General features: G+C 39.5%; 1 protein-coding gene across 1 annotated transcript in view; it reads left to right on the top strand.

The window, feature by feature from the left end:
* The window catches only part of LOC101731905, a 40549-nt gene that overhangs the window by 14951 nt on the left and 4209 nt on the right, over positions 1-21389 (top strand). The window contains exons 8-20 of the mRNA XM_018095330.2: positions 1878-1984; positions 2070-2210; positions 4882-5076; positions 5844-5990; positions 7729-7842; positions 8579-8662; positions 11389-11508; positions 11582-11676; positions 12194-12290; positions 13680-13802; positions 15902-16003; positions 17326-17414; positions 20076-20211. Coding sequence (XP_017950819.2) covers positions 1878-1984; positions 2070-2210; positions 4882-5076; positions 5844-5990; positions 7729-7842; positions 8579-8662; positions 11389-11508; positions 11582-11676; positions 12194-12290; positions 13680-13802; positions 15902-16003; positions 17326-17414; positions 20076-20211 — 1550 coding nt within the window. The remainder of the gene's footprint in view (positions 1-1877; positions 1985-2069; positions 2211-4881; positions 5077-5843; positions 5991-7728; positions 7843-8578; positions 8663-11388; positions 11509-11581; positions 11677-12193; positions 12291-13679; positions 13803-15901; positions 16004-17325; positions 17415-20075; positions 20212-21389) is intronic.

Raw genomic sequence — 21389 nt, 5'->3', positions numbered from 1 at the left:
GGGGGTGCTGCCTGTCTGTGTGAGGAACTCCCAGAGGGGCTGGGGTGCTGCCTGTCTATGTGAGGAACTCCCAGAGGGGCTGGGGTGCTGCCTGACTGTGTGAGGGACTCCCAGGGGGGCTGGGGTGCTGCCTGTCTATGTGAGGAACTCCCAGAGGGGCTGGGGTGCTGCCTGTCTGTGTGAGGAACTCCCAGAGGGGCTGGGGGGCTGCCTGTCTGTGTGAGGAACTCCCAGAGGGGCAGGGGGTGCTGCCTGTCTGTGTGAGGAACTCCCAGAGGGGCTGGGGTGCTGCCTGTCTGTGTGAGGAACTCCCAGAGGGGCTGGGGTGCTGCCTGACTGTGTGAGGAACTCCCAGAGGGGTTTAGGAGCTGCTTGTCTGTGTGAGGAACTCCCAGAGGGGCTGGGGGGCTGCCTGTCTGTGTGAAGAACTCCCTGGGGTGCTGCCTGACTGTGTGAGGAACTCCCAGAGGGGCAGGGGATGCTGCCTTACTGTGTGAGGAACTCCCAGAGGGGCAGGGGGTGCTGCCTGACTGTGTGAGGAACTCCCAGAGGGGCTGGGGTGCTGCCTGACTGTGTGAGGAACTCCCAGAGGGGCTGGGGGTGCTGCCTGACTGTGTGAGGAACTCCCAGAGGGGCTGAGGGTGCTGCCTGTCTGTGTGAAGAACTCCCTGGGGTGCTGCCTGACTGTGTGAGGAACTCCCAGAGGGGCTGGAGGTGCTGCCTGTCTGTGTGAGGAACTCCCAGAGGGGCTGGGGGCTGCCTGACTGTGTGAGGAACTCCCAGAGGGGCTGGGGGCTGCCTGACTGTGTGAGGAACTCCCAGAGGGGCTGGGGGTGCTGCCTGTCTGTGTGAGGAACTCCCAGAGGGGCTGGGGGTGCTGCCTGCCACTGGGAGGAGCAGAGGGAGTTGTGACCAGGTGGATGAGAGCTAAGAGGAGTCAGCAAGGCTTAGTGAGAAGCCTGAGTGTTCACAAGTGTGAGAGTCACTGTGGATGTGTGTAAATGCGGATGGTGAGAAACCCTGAAAAAGTTCCAGAGTGTGGAAGTTACACTGGAAGGTGAGAATCCCACAAAGGGCACAAGTTTTGAACAAGTTTGCTGAACTGTTTGTTGATGAACTGTGTTCCTGTGAGCTTTATGTTGAGAAGAATTTCCCCTAAATAAACCTGTGTATTTGCCAGAAGACAAGATGTCCCTGTCTCTATGCTCTAGATCCTCTGCTTACCTGCCTACCATAGCTAATTTCCCCCCCAAAAATTACATTAACAGGCAGTCAGCATGTCACTATGTACAGTATATGCACAAATTTACTCAAAGGTCAACGTAATGACCCTCCCAGATCAAATTTTGATCTTTGATTACATTTGCACTTTTTTTCTACTTCATTCTGACTTTTGTTTTGTCCTTTTCTGTTTTGTTTATGTGTACATGCATGTTTATTTCGGGGTGGCCTAGCAATGCTTTTGCTGCCAAGGAGGTGATAAGCATTAATACTTACACTGTTTTGAGTACTCTGATGAAGGTTACAGTAGGGAACTGAAATGTTGATTGGATCAATAAACCTCACCTTTGTTTGTTAAATAATCTTTAATATTTTGTTCCTCTTGTGTAAACCCTGTGAAAGCTATCAATTCTGCATTATATATATAAGAAATTATAACGTCTTTCTAGACTTAAAAATGCTGCCACTAATTTAGGATCATGTGCAGCCTGTTGTGCAGCATCATTTGTAAAGTGTGGGCCAATAATAATATCCCAGAGAGACCTTTTACCAAAGGTTAGTCACAGGCAAAGCTCTTGGATCTCCCAAACTGACAGCTGCAAGATATGAAGGTTAAACAAAATGTGTTTCCTATGTGATGGTTTTGTTCTTTACAGAAATGAGAACAATGGAATCTGATAATGAAATAAAACAAATGGCTTTTGAGTCACTGAAGGCACGAGCCGCTGTATTGACTGCATATGCTTTCCCTGAAAATGATGAGGTAGGTACTAGCTATAGAATATATGTATACATCTGCACCATAAGGGCTATATTGAATCTTACAGGTCATTCAATCTTTCTTGTAGCAAGCACTCAGGAACATCCTGTGTTCTATAACCCATCCTGAAGATGTTAATATATCCAGAGAAGTTGAAGCATTTGCAGGAAAAACAGAAATATATCTTGGGAAAGGGGAAAATGCTTCAGAAGAAAGGCTGGCTCTTCAGGTAAAGAAAGTATCATATAGTTAGACATAGGCATAAACAAGTCATCAACTCATGCACTGCTGAAATGATTACACAACCAATAAGCATATATTTCCACTGGAATTACTGCAACCAGACTCAAATTAACCAAAATAAAGTTAAAAGAATTACCCATGTGTAGTGATGAGCGAATCTGTCCCATTTCGCTTTGCTGAAAAATTTGTGAATCTGAAACGGTGGAAAATTCTCCAAACAGCAAAAATGACATGCTTTTTTTTTGACACGTGCAACAATTTTTTAATGCATGTCAATTTTTTGATGCGTGTGACAATTTATTTGCATGCACCAAAGTTTTGTGCCGGCTTCGCAAAAAAATCCACCAATGGCGAAACACGGAAATTCGCTGCCATGCCTGACAAAAAATTCCGCCCATCACTACCCATGTGTTACAAAAGTTTCTTGACTATTATACTAAGGGGCCCATTCATTAAAGCACGAGTAACCATGATAATTTCTATGTTCAAAAATGTCACAATCTTTTCCTGGTCGTTCAAAAATATTGTGGTTGTGATCCGAAAGTCACAAAATTTTCAGATCCGAATGATTGTAAACAGCGTGAAAACCTTTCTGGCTTTGAAACTTCAATGCATGATTTTGGAAGCCTCCCATAGGGCTCAATGGCACTCTGCAGCTCCAACCTGGCCCAAGGAAAGTCTCCCATAGGGCTCAATGGCACTCTGCAGCTCAAACCCGGCCCAAGGAGACTCTCCCATAGGGCTCAATGGCACTCTGCAGCTCCAACCCGGCCCAAGGAAAGTCTCCCATAGGGCTCAATGGCACTCTGCAGCTCCAACCCGGCCCGGCCCAAGGAAAGTCTCCCATAGGGCTCAATGGCACTCTGCAGCTCCAACCTGGCCCAAGGAAAGTCTCCCATAGGGCTCAATAGCACTCTGCAGCTCCAACCTGGCCCAAGGAAAGTCTCCCATAGGGCTCAATAGCACTCTGCAGCTCCAACCTGGCCCAAGGAAAGTCTCCCATAGGGCTCAATGGCACTCTGCAGCTCCAACTCGGCCCAAGGAAAGTCTCCCATAGGGCTCAATGGCACTCTGCAGCTCCAACCCGGCCCAAGGAAAGTCTCCCATAGGGCTCAATGGCACTCTGCAGCTCTAACCCGGCCCAAGGAAAGTCTCCCATAGGGCTCAATGGCACTCTGCAGCTCTAACCCGGCCCAAGGAAAGTCTCCCATAGGGCTCAATGGCACTCTGCAGCTCCAACCAGGCCCAAGGAAAGTCTCCCATAGGGCTCAATGGCACTCTGCAGCTCCAACCTGGCCCAAAGAGACTCTCCCATAGGGCTCAATGGCACTCTGCAGCTCCAACCCGGCCCAAGGAAAGTCTCCCATAGGGCTCAATGGCACTCTGCAGCTCCAACCTGGCCCAAGGAAAGTCTCCCATAGGGCTCAATGGCACTCTGCAGCTCCAACCCGGCCCAAGGAAAGTCTCCCATAGGGCTCAATGGCACTCTGCAGCTCCAACCTGGCCCAAGGAAAGCCTCCCATAGGGCTCAATGGCACTCTGCAGCTCCAACCCGGCCCAAGGAAAGTCTCCCATAGGGCTCAATGGCTCTCTGCAGCTCCAACCCGGCCCAAGGAAAGTCTCCCATAGGGCTCAATGGCACTCTGCAGCTCCAACCCGGCCCAAGGAAAGTCTCCCATAGGGCTCAATGGCACTCTGCAGCTCCAACCCGGCCCAAGGAAAGTCTCCCATAGGGCTCAATGACACTCTGCAGCTCCAACCTGGCCAAAAGATAGTCACGATACCGAAGCTTGAATGAATTCCAAAATGGTCATAGTCTTTGCGAAAAATTAACGAAAAATTTACAAAGTTAACGAAAACCACGAAAAAGTTGTGCAATTTTAACGATATTATCATGGTTATTATGAAAAGTTCTAAAAATTAGAAATAATACGATTTTTTCTTTAAAAAAATGTGCTTTAATGAATGGGCCCTAAGTTGATGGGAAAACCTAGGATTATTCAAAATTTTCAAGTGATTCAGTGGTTACATAAATGGTATTTTAGATCACTGACACAATTAAAGATTGTGAAAAGTAAAATTGGATATGTCTATGAAGATTCTCATTTATCCAGGTCATGATATACAGTATCTAGTAGAATTAAGTCTAAAACAACTGGACTTTTCTGAGTTTTTCTTGAAAACGTTTCACCACTCATCCGAGTGGCTTCTTCAGTTCAAATGACTGGTAGGGAATTCCCCGGTATTTAAACTCTTGATGGTAGTAGAGTCACAGACATCCAATCACAATGGTTCCATTGAACTTGTTCAGTTAGGTGTGACCTTCTCACACCTGTCAGTTTCAGCTAACACCTAACTGAACAAGTTCAATGGAACCATTGTGATTGGATGTCTGTGACTCTACTACCATCAAGAGTTTAAATACCGGGGAATTCCCTACCAGTCATTTGAATTGAAGAAGCCACTCGGATGAGTGGTGAAACGTTTTCAAGAAAAACTCAGAAAAGTCCACTTGTTTTAGACTTAATTCTACTAGATACTAAAATTGGATAGATAAGTATTAAAGTACTTCTAAAGAATGTTCTACTCTACTGCAGGTCTTACTCCTTAATGTACTGAAGTGATGGTTTATATATTACTAAATCTTAATTTTATAGAAACTCCTCCAAGAGTTTACATTACAAAATGAAGCTACATCTGACCTCATGAGCAAAAAAATTGCAGCAGTTAAAAGCATTGTGGTTTATGTGCCCAGCAAACTCCTGCATAGCGGGATAGAAATGGTGGAAATGCCGGGAACTGACCATTCTGACCCACTGGTGTTCAGCTTTATACAAGATGCTCTGGACACAGTAAGTACAAATCATTAGCATTTTAAACCTTGAATGAAAAGAGATTTCTAGCAAATATCAATAAACATAACCAGAATGCCTATATATATTGTGGGGATTTAGCTGGTAGCAGCCGGTAGCGGATGGAAATGTGGGCTTCACAGATGAGACAGGCAACTCTGGTTTGCAACCAAAATGATCAGGCTCCGGCCTGTGCTTTATTTTCCACAGCAAAACAGCATATATCACAACTTGGTGTTTGCAAGTAAACAGTTCAAGAAAACAAAGCCTCACCAGACTGTAGTTTCTACAAATGGGGTAACACAAACCCTCACTGCCAATGCCCGGCAGTCCTTTTCTGGAGTCCCAGAATCAGGGGAGCTTGTCATCAGTCCAGCCTGCCCCTCACAGTCTCTCTCAGAAACTCTACTCTTGCTACCCACCCAAGCTCACCTTAAATGATTCAGGTGTTGCCTAATTGGCTCCAGCATTCCCTAATTGGCTCCAGCATTCCCTAATTGGCTCCAGCATTCTCTAGCCATACTTCAGGGTCCTAGCCTCTCCTGCCCTGGAGATTTAAAGGAGCCAGTACCTCAGCCTGGGTGTTATATATCTGCCATCCAACAGCCAAGTCTCACTGAGACAAGCCTTTTTGTCACATACCTCCCCCCTCTTTTCGAACCCATGGGTTCAGGCACAGATTCCCTGGTGGAAACACACCAAATAACGATATTTTCCATTGCCTCTCTCACAATATATAATCATTCTAAACTCTTTGACTTTTGCAGGCCGATGCCTTACTTCTGCTGTCTGAGTTTGCCTTTGTCGTTACTGGAAAAGAAGTTAAATACATGCTTAAACACAGTGGTTTCTTTAAAAATTGGCTAAAGGATTCGCAAGAATATAAACTGATGTTCCTTTCTTATCCAGAAAAGGTATGAATTTAAGCAGAAGCAATAGGCAGATAATTATGTTTTTGGTTAGGGGCCAGCAAGAGAAGGGTAGAGAGGTGGTGGCACTGTAGGTAGTGTGTATTGACACCACAAGTACAATTTACAATTACGGAAAGCGCATCTCCCATAGACTCCATTTTAATCAAATAATTTAGATTTTTAAAATGATTATTGGGGGCAGAACAGCCCTATTGGGTTTATTTAATGGTTAAATGATTCCCTTTTCTCTGTAATAATAAAACAGTACCTGTACTTGATCCCAACTAAGATATAATTACCCCTTATTGGGGGCAGAACAGCCCTATTGGGTTTATTTAATGGTTAAATGATTCCCTTTTCTCTGTAATAATAAAACAGTACCTGTACTTGATCCCAACTAAGATATAATTACCCCTTATTGGGGGCAGAACAGCCCTATTGGGTTTATTTAATGTTTTATTGATTTTTTTTAGTAAACATAAGGTATGGATATCCAAAATATGGAAAGACCCCTTATCCGGAATACCCTTGGTCCCAAACATTCTGGATAACAGGTCTTATACCTGAATAGAGAACTATTCTAACACAACAACCTCTATGAAGAAAATTATACAGTACAAAGCAGAGGGCACTGGCACTAAGGGGCACATTTACTAAGCAATTTTGAGATAAAGTCATATTTTTTTATTATTTCTAGATAATTTCGAGATTTATGAATGGGTTTTTTCGTTATTGCTCCCTGAAAAATTCTAGCTTTTCGAAAATAACTCCCGTAATTTGTGATTTATTAATGTTTACTTGACTTTTTTTTTGTCAAAAGAAAATTTGTCAGGTTTGATCTGTTGAGTACCATTGGGTCCTATGGAAGCTTAGAATAGTACAGGAATAGAATAGTCACTGACAGCCTGTCCTTAAACTGAGACGTTAATCCCCTCATTGTTTTCAGTTTCACTCAGCTTCAAGAGGAAGTTAATCCCCTCATTGTGTTCAATTTCACACGTTTTCAAGGGAATTTAATCCCATCATTGTTTACTATTTCACCCAGTTTCTAGTGAAATTTATTATTGCTTTCCAAGAATGAGTGCAATGCTCCTAAAATGGCTGCTGGAGCAATTCCTGTTTGAGAAAAATAAAGAGGTATATGGAAACGATCATCCGTTTAAACTCAAATTTTTTAAATTTGAACAATACTTTCAACTCAAAAAAATTCGGGATTTTTGAATGTAAAATGTAAAAATTCAATCATTATCGTGACATTTTAAAAATATAGCAATGTTCAAGTTTCGTTCAAATTTATACCATGTTGAGTTTATGTATACATAGGGAGTAATGGATAACAGTTCCCCAAGCAGTTAAAGGTAGTAAATACTGGCACCCCAAGCACAATATGAATAAGTCCAATATGCAGTAAATTAGAGATTCTAGCATCTCCCCCAAGCAATCATATACAGTGAGACACAGCAGAGACTGATTAAGCACAGCCTGACTCTGCCAAAAAGTAAGGTTGGTGGAGCTGTAGGCCTGGAGCACTGTGTAACCTATAATTTTGTGCTCATTTAATCATAAAGGAAGCCCCGCTTGAGTTTACTAAACACATGGGGTTTTGTGCCGAAAAAAACTCTGCAATCTTTGTACGTTTGCCCAAACTGGCTTTTGTAACGAAGAAAAACAGCTTTTAGGTGCATGAAGATTTCCTATGCAGTTCTTCTTGTCATTATTATACTATTATTTTGGTTTTCAGTATCAAAAATATCAGTTTGGTCAAAGTGACCTTATCAAACTACAGAAGATGGAATGTGAAGAGGAAAAGAAAAGAATGAGGGAATTAGAGGAGCTTTCCAGAATAATGTACCCGGTAACCACAATGTTCACCCTTATCTATACCAGCTTTTATTCATGTAAAGATCAGCTCATTATGTAAGGTCTATAAATGAGCTTTTCTGCATGCCATGGGCCAAATCAGGCAAAATATAATAGATCTCGAAAGCTTGCAATTTTTACCTATTCAGCCAATAAAAGGTATCACCTAACCCTACATTTTCTGCATTTTTCAATGGCTAATATGGTACAACACCCTACTAGTGATAAGCAAATCTGTCCTGTTTCGCTTCACCGAAAATTTAGCGAATTTTTAAAAAATTCACAAAAACAGAGAAAATGTTGCAACAATTATTTGGCATGAGCGATAATTTTTTGATGCAGGCGATATTTTTTTGTTGTGGAATAAATTTTTATGAGGCGAATTTTGATCCCCATTTTGCGAAACAAAATCTCGCAAACTTGCAAATTTGCCGCAAATCCATGCCTGATGAATAATTTCTCCCATCACTTCTACTCAAGAAAGGGGAATTTGGCACCCAGTATCATTTGAAACATCTCCAATGTTATATACTGATGGCTACATGTCGTAAGCCAGAGGAATTATATAGTATAGTACTATACGTGTATTAAGTAAGATCTGAAATATTATCCTTATATGTATTTTCATAGAACTCATTTGTATGTTGACATTTGTATGAAATGTATTCCTGTAAAACCTATCACTGTATTTATATTCAGAATTAATATTTTCATTGTGTTTATTTTGCTAGAATTCTTTGACCCCAAATATGACAAGAAATATAGTTACTTCAACAATGTTACCAGTGTTGCACACATCAATCCACGCACAAGAGGTAAGTAACAATTACATCATTTTTAGATACTGAATTTTAATGTTCTAGCGCTCACTGCCACTAAAGATCTGCGCCCCTAATGATTCCACCCAGTCGTTTCCCTAACTTATTCTCTGCTCATTCCCTGCCCATGCTCTGTGCTGCTGCCAGTTACCTGAGCTTAAAGACCAATGCACAATAAAATGTATATTTCCAATATAAAATCCACGTTACAAGGTTAGTTCGTAATTACATCACATTCTCATTACATAGCAACTTTGAAAATAGTGCACTATGCATCAGAATGTAATAATCAGACACATCTTCTCTTCTCTTTATGATTTCTGACAACCCCAAAGCTTAGCTTCTCAATGGCTGCCTAAAGCACTCTGGGCATCTATAGTTTCAGTGACACTCAAGCAATGGCTTAACAAGAACCAAGATGGTGAGCTCCAGTTAATAACTTTGAAGGCCTGAATCATTTCATTCATAGGGCTAATGAACATCCATGCAGTTTAGTCAATAAAATACAGCATTTCTTTTTTGCAGGGCTAATGAACACTGTTTATTGCTGAAAAGGTGGGGCATAGAAAAGCTAATAGGGGATAATATTTACACACAATATATTTTACAATAAGAACTAGTCGTGCTGCCTGAGTATTAAATGGTAAATATCATTGGGTCCTGCATACATTTAGCTCATTTACTCCTATATCTAAAATATCCCCAGAGTCTCCAAAATATCTGAGGATCCAGAGATTTCTATTTTAGAAGTAATTTGGCAGTAAAAATTAAAAATTGGGTTAAAGGGACTGCTAATGCTTTTAGTGCAGTTTGTATGGTAATGCATGTTATCATGTTTGTTTGTACCAAAAGCCCTTTGTGCCTCCCCAAAGTTCCTCAAGTTTAACAGGTAGGTAGCAAAGTGCTGGAAATCACCCCACTTAGCCTGCAAGGTTAATTGCCTGGACTCTGTGGGTATACAGATCACCTGACACATGATCTAGAAATTGTACAGCTGGCAAAATGCTTGGAATAATCCTATGTGCCATGGCCCTAGGACTAGTAATACATGTTTTGAGTTCTGCAGAGTGACACGTGTGCTTAGCACATTCACCACTTGCCAACAACATTATGGACATGAATAGGGCCAGTGGTTCACGTATGGGAAGGTGAGAGCCCAGAAGGTACACTGGTACACAAAGGGGCCCATTCATTAAACCACAATTTTTTTTCAGAAAAAAACAAATTTTTTCTAATTTTTAGAACTTTTCGTAATGACCCCAATAATATTGTTAAAATAGTATGACGTTTTTGTTGTTTTCGTTAACTTCCACAAAAAGTCGTATTTTTTGGAAAGGCTACGACCATTTTGGAATTCATTCAAGCTTTGGTATCGTGACTATCTTTTGGCCAGGTTGGAGCTGCAGAGTGCCATTGAGCCCTATGGGAGACTTTCCTTGGGCCGGGTTGGAGCTGCAGAGTGCCATTGAGTCCTATGGGAGACTTTCCTTGGGCCAGGTTGGAGCTGCAGAGTGCCATTGAGTCCTATGGGAGGCTTTCCTTGGGCCGGGTTGGAGCTGCAGAGTGCCATTGAGCCCTATTGGAGACTTTCCTTGGGCCAGGTTGGAGCTGCAGAGTGCCATTGAGTCCTATGGGAGACTTTCCTTGGGCCAGGTTGGAGCTGCAGAGTGCCATTGAGCCCTATGGGAGACTTTCCTTGGGCCAGGTTGGAGCTGCAGAGTGCCATTGAGCCCTATGGGAGACTTTCCTTGGGGCAGGTTGGAGCTTCAGAGTGCCATTGAGCCCTATGGGAGGCTTTCCTTGGGCCGGGTTGGAGCTGCAGAGTGCCATTGAGCCCTATGGGAGACTTTCCTTGGGCCGGGTTGGAGCTGCAGAGTGCCATTGAGCCCTATGGGAGACTTTCCTTGGGCCGGGTTGGAGCTGCAGAGTGCCATTGAGCCCTATGGGAGACTTTCCTTGGGCCGGGTTGGAGCTGCAGAGTGCCATTGAGCCCTATGAGAGGCTTCCAAAATCATGCATTGAAGTTTCAAAGCCAGAAAGGTTTTCGCGTGGTTAACGATTGTTCGGATCCGAAAATTTGTGGTCTAACGAATGGGTCCCAAAGTGTTATTTCCATAGGACTTACATGTGTATATAAATACAAACAGCAGTCCTACAGTACAGTAAGCAAAATGGCACATTTAGGTCTATTGATTATTTTTATACGAATTAATATATTGTGCTAATATCTTTTCTCCAATTAATTGATAAGTTTAGTGTTTTTATCCCACTCGAGGGGCTTTTTAATTATAATTGAATCCCGGATGGTTATTGGCCTAAGTATTGTAACTTCTTTTTAGTGAATGTCTTGTGGACTAATTTAAGATGCTTTTTAATGTAGTGATTTGTTGTATAATAAAATATTGATTGATACTATTTGTTACACGTGGTGGTGTGTTTATGAGCGCTAACTCCGTTTAATAACTCTGTTTAATAATATTTTTTGTAATTTGGGATTAGTTTGGAGGAAGGCAGCTGACTGATTTACCTATTTCACATTCATAAGTTAGTTTCATATTCACTTTTTCGCTTTCACATACATTTGTTTACGGGTATTGATTGGTTATTTACACTTATATTTTTGATTTACTATAAGCGCAGATAAGGTTTGTTTATATAAAATGGCACATTCCCACAGTTGGCTTTCCCTTTCACATTAGTTGTATCTCTTTTCTTCAATACAGGGAATGCCTCATGAACTAATTGGAGAATATGCAAGATTTTTACAATACACTGGAATTCAAACTTTATTTGCCCAGCTTGATCTCTTTATTCTGAAAAGAAAACAAATTCTTTTAGAAGAGGTAATTTGTATTTTTTATTTTATCAGTATTTTCCACCCAAGGTGTTTAATGCAATTATTTTTTGTTATTTTAGCTTGAAAATAAACTGACTGATTTTGAAAAAAAGAAAAGCAATGAATCAAATAAGGGACCCAGAAACAGCGCTGGATGTAGCCCACAAAAGCCAGAGTAGGTATTCAGTTTCTAACTGTAATTTTTCATTTCCAGAGATAAGTTTCAGATAACAAAATATATAAAAAAGTGACAAGAACAAACATAATTTGAATTTAAGCAATCTGCCCCATGGAGTCCAAAAAATAAGTGGAGCTAGGGGATACCAAGACTTGTGGTTCTCTGAGGAGATAGAAGATCTGGGGTAAAAACACCACAAGCTGGCAATCCATAACACAATACCTGACTGGATAGATACATTGCAAAACAATTTGCAAACTCCAAAATGCTTCAAAAAATGCTGAAATGTGGTCACCTTTCCATGTAAAATGTAATCACACTCAAGATGGAATTTAAAATTTGAAATCACAAATGTGTGTATCATGCAAGTTCCATGCAGCCCTGAGGGATGAAGGTCTTCTGCCCCTACTCCATTAAGGGCCCCTACACCTTCATTATTTCTTAAAGCATGGCAAAAGCACATCAATCTGTCTTTAATATAATTAATAATGCTTTGCCTGTGATATAATTTTAGTATTATACAAGAATCCTTTTTGAAGAAAAATGAAGACCTTTTCAATGGCCTGAAACAAACACAAGAAAGAATAATTAATGACACCATCAACTCCACAGTAAGTAACTTACTAGTTACTAAAACTTACCTGTAGCAGTACTGAGGCAGCAGAGAATAGGTACATTTAGGCGTATGTACCAGAAGTAGAATTAGTGGTGCTGCTTCTACCATGAGGCAAGGTAAGAATGTACATATATGAAATCATGTGGCCTGCTCTTATCTGCCTTTAGACTGTCAGGAGTGACCTCCGGGGTTGGGAATATGTTTGGGGAGATGAAGACTGTGCCCGAAATGGGGGCGTTTAGAGTTATTACTTGATGTATGTATATATGTATATCTTTATTTATAAAACCCTACTTATGTACACATTAATAAAATACATTAATAAAAACAGGGGATATTAAGATAATAGATAAATACAAAGTATTACAATAAACACAAATAAATAAATGTTACAGTTGCAATAAGATAAGAGTCAAAGACACAAGAGGATGGAGGTCCTTGCCCCATAGAGCTTACATTCTAGATATCCCTTTACCTGTAGTTTAAATATCTTTTCTTTCCACCCTCAAGCTCAGCAGGGTGTATAGGTGTCTCTGCCTGTATGAGGTAGCCAGGTGATTACATACAGTAGGAGGTTCATGGTTGGATGAAGCCAATCACTGTAATGCTCATTCATGCAGGCAGAGGTGCATTTAGTAATGAGGGAACCAAGAAGTGGCAATTAGAGATGAAGGTGCATGAAAACAAACATAATGATAAAGCACATGATAATGGCACAGGGCAAAACAGGATAAAAGGGCTATACAGAAGAATAGAAGTCAAAGAGAAAAAAATATTGAGAAATAAAAAGTATAGTGGGAAGATATTAAAAGTGGATAGAGGAAAAGAGTGTGTTATGGTGCAGGGGGGAGTTAAGAGCAAAAGGAAAGCAGGGAAACTGTCTGAAAGAGAGTATATGGAAGGGAAATGGGGAGAGAAGGAGTAGTTCAAAAGAAAGTGGGATTGGGGATGATCAGCAGATGTTAGAAAAGCTAAGAGTGAAGTAAAGAGGGCGGGGTTCACACAAAAGGACAGTAAAATGTTGCAGCAGCTGAATAGAATAAAAAGAAAAGAGCAAGAGAGTAAAATCACATTTCAGGAGAAAAGCCCATAAGTAAAGAATGGGTTAATTACAGCGTGTGCTGAAATATGCAAAGGAAATAACACAATAGGGAGAAAACGGAGTAAGTGAGTGATAAAAAGTTACATGTGTGAGAGTTTTGTATTTATCAGGCTTGTATGAGGCACCTGAGTGCCAGTGCCACACATATGAGCATTGTGGGCAAGGAGTAGGGACTAAATGAACATGGAAAGGGGGCTTAGCCGAAATCAGTTTGAATACCTCTGCTTTTAAACAAAAACAATTAGAAACTAGACTAAAATGATTTCATCTTAAATTATTTAGCTAACAGATTTAATGCTACAGTCGGCCACAAATGCCATAAAAATGTGGGCTGAAAATGAGAGAAAAATTACAGATCCTGGGATCTTCAATCCAGAATACAAAGGCAAACATCCAGCTTTTCAGGTAAATGCCATATTCATGTACATATTTTTACCAGGGTGTTAGTGATCTCCTTATTGTATAAAGTCATCTTTAATGTGGAATTTTTAAAATATTTTTTATGCAATCTATTCTTATTACATTCATATGAAGAAACATAATTACTAATTTCAGTCAGATTAGGGAGGCAAAGGTCCTCTCAGCACTCTGTTCCCTTGCTTGTTCCATTTCTCTAGTTCTGAGTGAGTTTAAACATCATCCAGGAGTCTTATTGCCGCAGTTCTTCATATTCACAATGTTCTCTCTAATTTCTTCTTTGTTAAATGTAAAAAAAAATACTTTGTGTGCACTTTTAAACACCAACATTAAATACAAAGTAAAGTACAAAATTCATTATGCTCACTGCCTCAAAATGTGTGTGATGTGCTCATAAATTATTGTTTGTCTTCCCAGTAATCAGGGCTCATGGTTAAGTTTTGCTCCACAGAAATCACTGCATTATGGCTGGGGGTTACCTAGAGAGACTGTGGGAAAGGCTAGCATGTTAACTGATTAGATCTGGTAAACTTGTGAGATCTGGGACTGAATGATTATTTTCTGCTTGGAGAACCCCAAGGAGAGTAATAATTTGTATATAAAAATAGTTTTTGATATATCTATTATTCAATTATCAATTTTCAAATTTGTAGATTGTAGAGGTTGTTTTTTTTTTTTTTAATAAACTTAAAAAATCAAAATTTTGCTTACTTATTAGAAATTTTGATTATAAAATATTAAATCGCATCAGCACATCAAATGTATTAAAACTCAAATGGGGAAAAATGCAAGCTTTTAGACACCAAAGTTTTACATTCAAGTTTTTCAAATACTGTATTTTGTTCTTTATAAATATCTTGCATTCAAGTTTTGGAAACCATTGCCAAAGCTAGCAATCACACTCACTGTCAGAGTCCTGGAAAAGCAATTTGATCCGAGAAGGAAGATTTAATTCAATAACAAGCTCCAAATACCAATGTATTCAGCGGCCAGGAGAGCTCTCCCCCATCTGACCATAACATGACTTTTTATAGAATAAAACCAAATTATAATTATATTAAGATCATTATCTTTTTAGTGGTTCTTATTAAAATTTTGGCATTTTATTGACTTATAATCGTATTGTCTCATTAATGATCACCCCATACACATTTCTTCTTTATTTCATTATTCTATGTTGGCAGAGCCCACCCTTAATGGACTTGCCATACCTTGCCAATTTCCTCTTTCTATACAGTAATAATGCTGACTCCTTATAATTAGTGATGAGCGAATCTGTCCCGTTTCGCTTCACCATAAAATTGCATTAAATTTGCCATAACAGCAAGAAAATTTGCAAAACGGCGAAAAATTAACCAAATGCATTTGTCATTCAATTTTTTGTCGCCCGCATTTTTGCCCAATTTGACGTGCGACAAAAAAAATTCTGCATGAAATTTTTCCGCGCCCAAGTTTCGCGAAACAATTCGCCAGTGGCAAAATGCAGAAATTCGCTGCGAATCCATGCCTGGCGAAAAAATTCGCTCATCACTACTTATAATTTTTTGCCTATTATACTGATTCTGTTTATAATTTAAGCTTAGCTTGAAATAAATCATGAGACCCCTGCTACTTACTCATTGCGATTCATCAGATTTCTGAAATGATCATTAGAAAGAGAGCTAGAAGAAAAAGGGGTTTACTCTGGGACTAGTTGACCAACTCTGACACCATAATTTGAATTTGGGAGTTTTTGCACAAAAAAATCTGAATCGCGAAAATAACTTGAATTCTAACGTTGGTAAAGCAGCCCCATAGAGTGCACATTTGCAACAGCTTTAGACTTTCATCTATGTCTATGTAACCACTATCATATATATTAGCATCCCCCCTAGTACCCCAGACTGGGAGACATGTGACCTTATGCTGTTTCACTGAAGTCAATGGAGCTTCCCTCAACCAAGGCTGTAGCTATAGAGGCTACCTCTCATGAGCATTACTGCAAATATGCCGATTGGATTTCCACCTTAGAGTGACAACATAATAGCTGCTTAAGAAAAAAAGTTAGCATGAACTTTCCTAATATTTTTTTTTTTCTTTTTAATAAGGTGAAAATGCACGATTTGTTGTTCGGCGATCTTGCCGAAAAGTTATCAGAAGTTTTTCAGAAACTTATTAAGGACCTTAAGCAAGTATTTGAACAATACAAGGTAAGTAAGTAAGTAGAGTTTTATTGTCATCCCAACAATATACTTACAAGTATACAGTGGGACAAAATATCGTCCTCCTGAATCAAAAAGGTGCAATACATAACTATAATTACTATAATAATAGAAAGTACATCGTATATTTCAGTAACTGCAGTGTACTGTACATAACTGTATTAACAGCATTATTACAAGGCATTTTCCTCCTGTTATCAACCATTGAGGCTCAAAGAAATTCACTTCTGGGTCCTTGTCAGGGCCACAAGGCAATGAGGATCAGGAAATGGGCCCCAAGGAGGAACATGGCTCTAATATCTACAACAGAGAACGTAAAGAATATCAGTATAAACAACAGATAAGATGTGGCTGATCAGAGCAAACATTATAGCAAAGCGGTACAATAAAAACAGAATTTCTTGTACAGGTATGGGATCCCTTATCCGGAAACCCGTTCCAGATAAGGGATCCAAATCCGAAGTTCCGAATTACGGAAAGGCCATCTCCCATATACTCCATTATAAGCAAATAATTCTAATTTTTAAAAATGATTTGCCTTTTCTCTGTAATAATAAAACAGTACCTGTACTTGATCCCAACTAAGATATAATTACCCCTTATTGGGGCAGAACAGCCCTATTGGGTTTATTTAATGGTTAAATGATTCCCTTTTCTCTGTAATAATAAAACAGTACCTGTACTTGATCCCAACTAAGATATAATTACCCCTTATTGGGGGCAGAACAGCCCTATTGGGTTTATTTAATGGTTAAATGATTCCCTTTTCTCTGTAATAATAAAACAGTACCTGTACTTGATCCCAACTAAGATATAATTACCCCTTATTGGGGGCAGAACAGCCCTATTGGGTTTATTTAATGGTTAAATGATTCCCTTTTCTCTGTAATAATAAAACAGTACCTGTACTTGATCCCAACTAAGATATAATTAATCCTTATTGGGGGCAAAACAAGCCTATTGGGTTTATTCAATATTTAAATGATTTTTAGCAGACTTAAGTTATGGAGATCCAAATTACAAAAATATCCCTTATCCGGAAAACCCCAGGTCCCAGACATTCTGGATAACAGGTCCCATACCTGTACATATTTGTACATGTACAGAATATATATCAATAATATGTGCAGTGAAATGAGTCATGGCATAGTTTTGGCATTACTTGTTTTTTGAAAATCTATCATGAAGAAAAACAGCAAATGAAAACTGGCGCAATATGATTCATTAATTCAAGGTTCTGGGGACATGTAAAATGTAAAGGAAATGTTACCGGGGTTCTGTTTTCTAAAGAAGAATTTCTTTCTGTGCAGGACAAGACAATAGAGTTGTTTAGGAAGGAGCTCAACAGGCGGCCAAGTGAAGAGAGGATTGGGGGGTCCTTGGAATTTGCTTTGAATTGGTAAGTTACATGGACACTATGGGGCACATTTACTAACCCACGAACGGGCCGAATGCGTCCGATTGCGTTTTTTTCGTAATGATCGGTATTTTGCGATTTTTCGGAAAAATGTCGCGATTTTTTCGTTGCCATTCCGAATGTTATGCAAAATCTGGTGATTTTTTCGTAGCGTTAAAACTTGCGCGAAAAGTCGCGCCTTTTTCGTAGCCATTCCGAAAGTTGCGCAAAATGTTGCGATTTTTTCGTAGCGTTAAAACTTGCGCGAAAAGTCGCGCCTTTTAAGTTTTAACGCTACGAAAAAAAGCGCCAGATTTTGCGCAACTTTCGGAATGGCTACGAAAAAGTCGCGTTTTTTCGCGCAAGTCGTAATGGCTACGAAAAACTCGTATTGGTAACGAAAAAATCGCAACAATTTCCGAAAAGTCGCAAAAAATACGAAAAAGTCGCAAAATGTTCGTTTTCCAATCGGAATTTTTCCAATTCGGATTCGGATTCGTGGGTTAGTAAATGTGCCCCTATCAATATTATATAATCAAATATAAACCATTTACATTATCAAACATAAAGGGGCTTATGTAATCAAAGGCAAAGGGCCCATTTATCAACATTTTCATTTTTGTGGTTTTAAAGGTTTTTGAAATCACAACTAAACTCATTTCTGCTAAAACCACGAATGCCAAGTGATTTATTAAAACAGCCTTTTAAAAAAGCAAGAACCAAAAACTGGAATTTATACATTTTTGTAGTAAAAAATGAAAGCATTGAATAAAATCCAGAATACCTTTAAAACCATGAAGCAAATAAAGATAAGTCCATTGGAAAAGGACACCTGCCATTGATTTCTACTTGCCCTCGACTGCTTTTAGATGGTGTATTTTTACTTTGTCAGTCTTAAATGCGTAATAAGTGGTGTAAAAATCATGTTTTTTTCATGGAAAGATTGCATTGAAAAATACAAATCGTGAAGAAAACCACCTCCTTTAGTATATGGGCCCCTTGTTTATACAGGTGCAGAAACCCATAGCTACCAATCAGCAGTTAAAATGTATTGGTCCCCTGTTTAAAAGGAAACATCTTATTGTTACTATGGGTTACTGCTACTGGGCAAACTTAGTGCTTTTTATTACATATGGGGAAAGAACGTTCTTTTAATTAAATTTGTTTTTTATAGAGATTATGAATTATTATGTAGTATGTAGATACAGGATACTACCGGCTCCAGAACAACATATAACTATACCAAAAATTCTCCCACTCACATGATGAGTTCCACATGCAATGACATAGTGATTCCAACATATAATGGTACAGAGTAACTAGAATATAATAGAACATTTACGGTTTGGGATTCGGCCTTTTTACAATGGTCCATAATGTACAATGGTAAAGTAACCCCCTGCATTTAATGGTATTGTACTTGCTGAACAGCACATAATAGCACAGAGACTTTCCTTATATAATGGCACATACTGTATAATACTTACCCTTACATTGGTGGTATTTATGGTTCTTACTGCACCCATGCCCTCACTAGCACCCTACAACCATGTGACTCTTTGGGGGAGAATAATGAACATTCCAGTTTGATTTTTTCCAAGTTTTTTGGCTGAGATTAGATGATCTACTGATGAAGCAAGGATCATATGATAAACCTGCACATAACAGATAATCCCACCCTTTCAAGTGAACAAATAATAGTTGATTTTCAAAAATTAAAAATGGCAGCTATATCCCCTGGCACAGCAGAGCAGTAAAGCATAGGCTGTGAGTAAATGGCAGGTTCCACTCATGTGCAACTGGTTCTGAAAGTGGTGTCTCATATTTGAATGGCAGATATTAATTAAGTGCAAAAAAACTGAAAATTACAATGTAAAAATTCACCATCTAAAGGCTTGTGAGTTTATATAGAAAACATTGGGAGTTGTCAAGCCATATTTTCAACTCGAGTTTTTTTCGAGTTTGTAAACTCAAAATTTTCAGTTTTTTTTTATTCTGACAAGTTTTCTTTAATAAATAAGCAAACATTTAATATGTGAGTTTATTTCATTTAGAAAAATTCGAATACACTTGAGTCCCCTCTCTACTTGGGTCCCTTAGCAGTTACAGGGTCTTCCTATATTGTTATTCCACTGCCTAGTGTCAGGGGGTAGCTTTTTTCCTATAGTCCCTTAAAAGCTGTTGCTTGATGACTGCGCATTATGGAGGTAGAGCAGGGCAATTAAAAAATTGTGCTATTTTGTTCATGACACATATACATATAAGCAGCATTTTGCCTCAAGCTCTTTTTTTTCTGGCTGAAAATATGGGGCCAAATCATCACAAATTGTCCTATATAAACCCTATAAATATCAATGAATATCCCATGATAGGGCAGTCACACACAATGTTTGCATTATTCTTGGCCCAAGATATTGCTGAACTACCACATGTGTGTACCTTTGTGGGAGGATTCTGGGAGTTTCTGTACAGCAACCCACCCAAAGTTAAGGACAAGGGCCCATCTGATGCAGACAATCGAAATGTGGTTTGTGGTGGTTGGAGCTATTGTCTGTTGCTACTTTGCTATATATTTTTGAAACAAGGTTAATCTATCTAATTCAAATATACAGGAGGCTTTGATAAAAATGTGTTACTTTATCTTTATTTTCTTTTATGTTAAAGGCTTTTTGGGGCAAGAAGATCATCTTTAAATGAACAGACCTTACAGAGATCTTTTGAATGCAAGTTTAAGGAGTGCTTAAGAACACACATTCTGGAACCTGCCTATAGGGACAACATTGAAAATACAAAAAGAAAAGTATGTTCTGAATAACATGGGTAACCAGTAATATAAGCAGTTATAACTGATTTTAACCTCGGCCACCACCCAACAATGCTGTACAACTAAGATACTCATTTATTAAGTGGCAATACCTTTTAATCCTATTTGATATAGAAGCTGCACTTCTTTCTGCCTCTAGACCTTGAGGTTCAGTATCCAAACCTACAACTGACCTGTTGGTTCCTGTGTGTACATCTATAATGGCAGATAGAAAGGCTCAGGTGACCAATAATATAGCTCTGAAATAGCAGGTAGCAAAATGCTCTGAAACTTTCTAAATTTATTTGAAATAACCTGAAAATTTATAGCACCAACAATTGTAGGCAACTGCTAAGCAATTATTAGCATTGTTTACAGCTGCCCACAGAGATATTAATCACCCATGTGACAAAAAACTAGGATCTCAACATATGCAATGGCCCTTGTTTTTAAGTAATTAATGCTGATCGAGATAATACAGTAGGTATTAAACCACAGTTAAATAGAATGCAGAGAACAATGGCTTTGCTTATAAGTTATGGTTACCAGATCTATTTACCTATGTATAGAGCAGGAGCAATATGGTGAAGGATCTTTGGTTCTAATGAGCTGTTTAAGAACCATATGCATCAGTGGTGACAGGCAGTTTCCATTGATGTGGATGGCTGGTTATTTCAGGTGTTGCTCACCTACTGGAAATGCATCAGGGGAGGAACCACCTGTTGTGATGTTAGCCTTGTCGGAAACATTACTAAGGCTCTAGCCCCCATATGTAATAAAATGCACACAGTTTGCCCATGTGCAGTAATTCATAGCAACCAATTAGATGTTTGCTTTTAAACAGGTGACCCAAAAATAATACCTGTGGATTGTCTAGTATATATAAATCTAGAGCAACTGGACTAGCTGAGTAATACATGAAAGCCACCTCTGGACATGCTCCAATGCTAAAGGTGTAAGTGCAGAGTGGGAGAGAGGGGGCGGCATCGGGGCTGCTGCCTCGGAATTGGCACTGACTCCATTAATCTTGGGGACAAACTTTTGACATTCTGAACGTGATGCACTGTTTTGCCTACCAATGGGGCTAAGATGTTAGTATTTTACAATGCTGTAAGTCACTGAACTGATGCTGCTGACAGTAGGCCTGAGTGGGGCTCCTTCCTTGTGTATCTTAG

This window comes from Xenopus tropicalis, chromosome 1, assembly GCF_000004195.4.
Source record: "Xenopus tropicalis strain Nigerian chromosome 1, UCB_Xtro_10.0, whole genome shotgun sequence".
In the NCBI taxonomy this organism is placed as follows: Eukaryota; Metazoa; Chordata; class Amphibia; order Anura; family Pipidae; genus Xenopus; species Xenopus tropicalis.
This window is presented reverse-complemented; position numbering and strand designations above follow the sequence as displayed.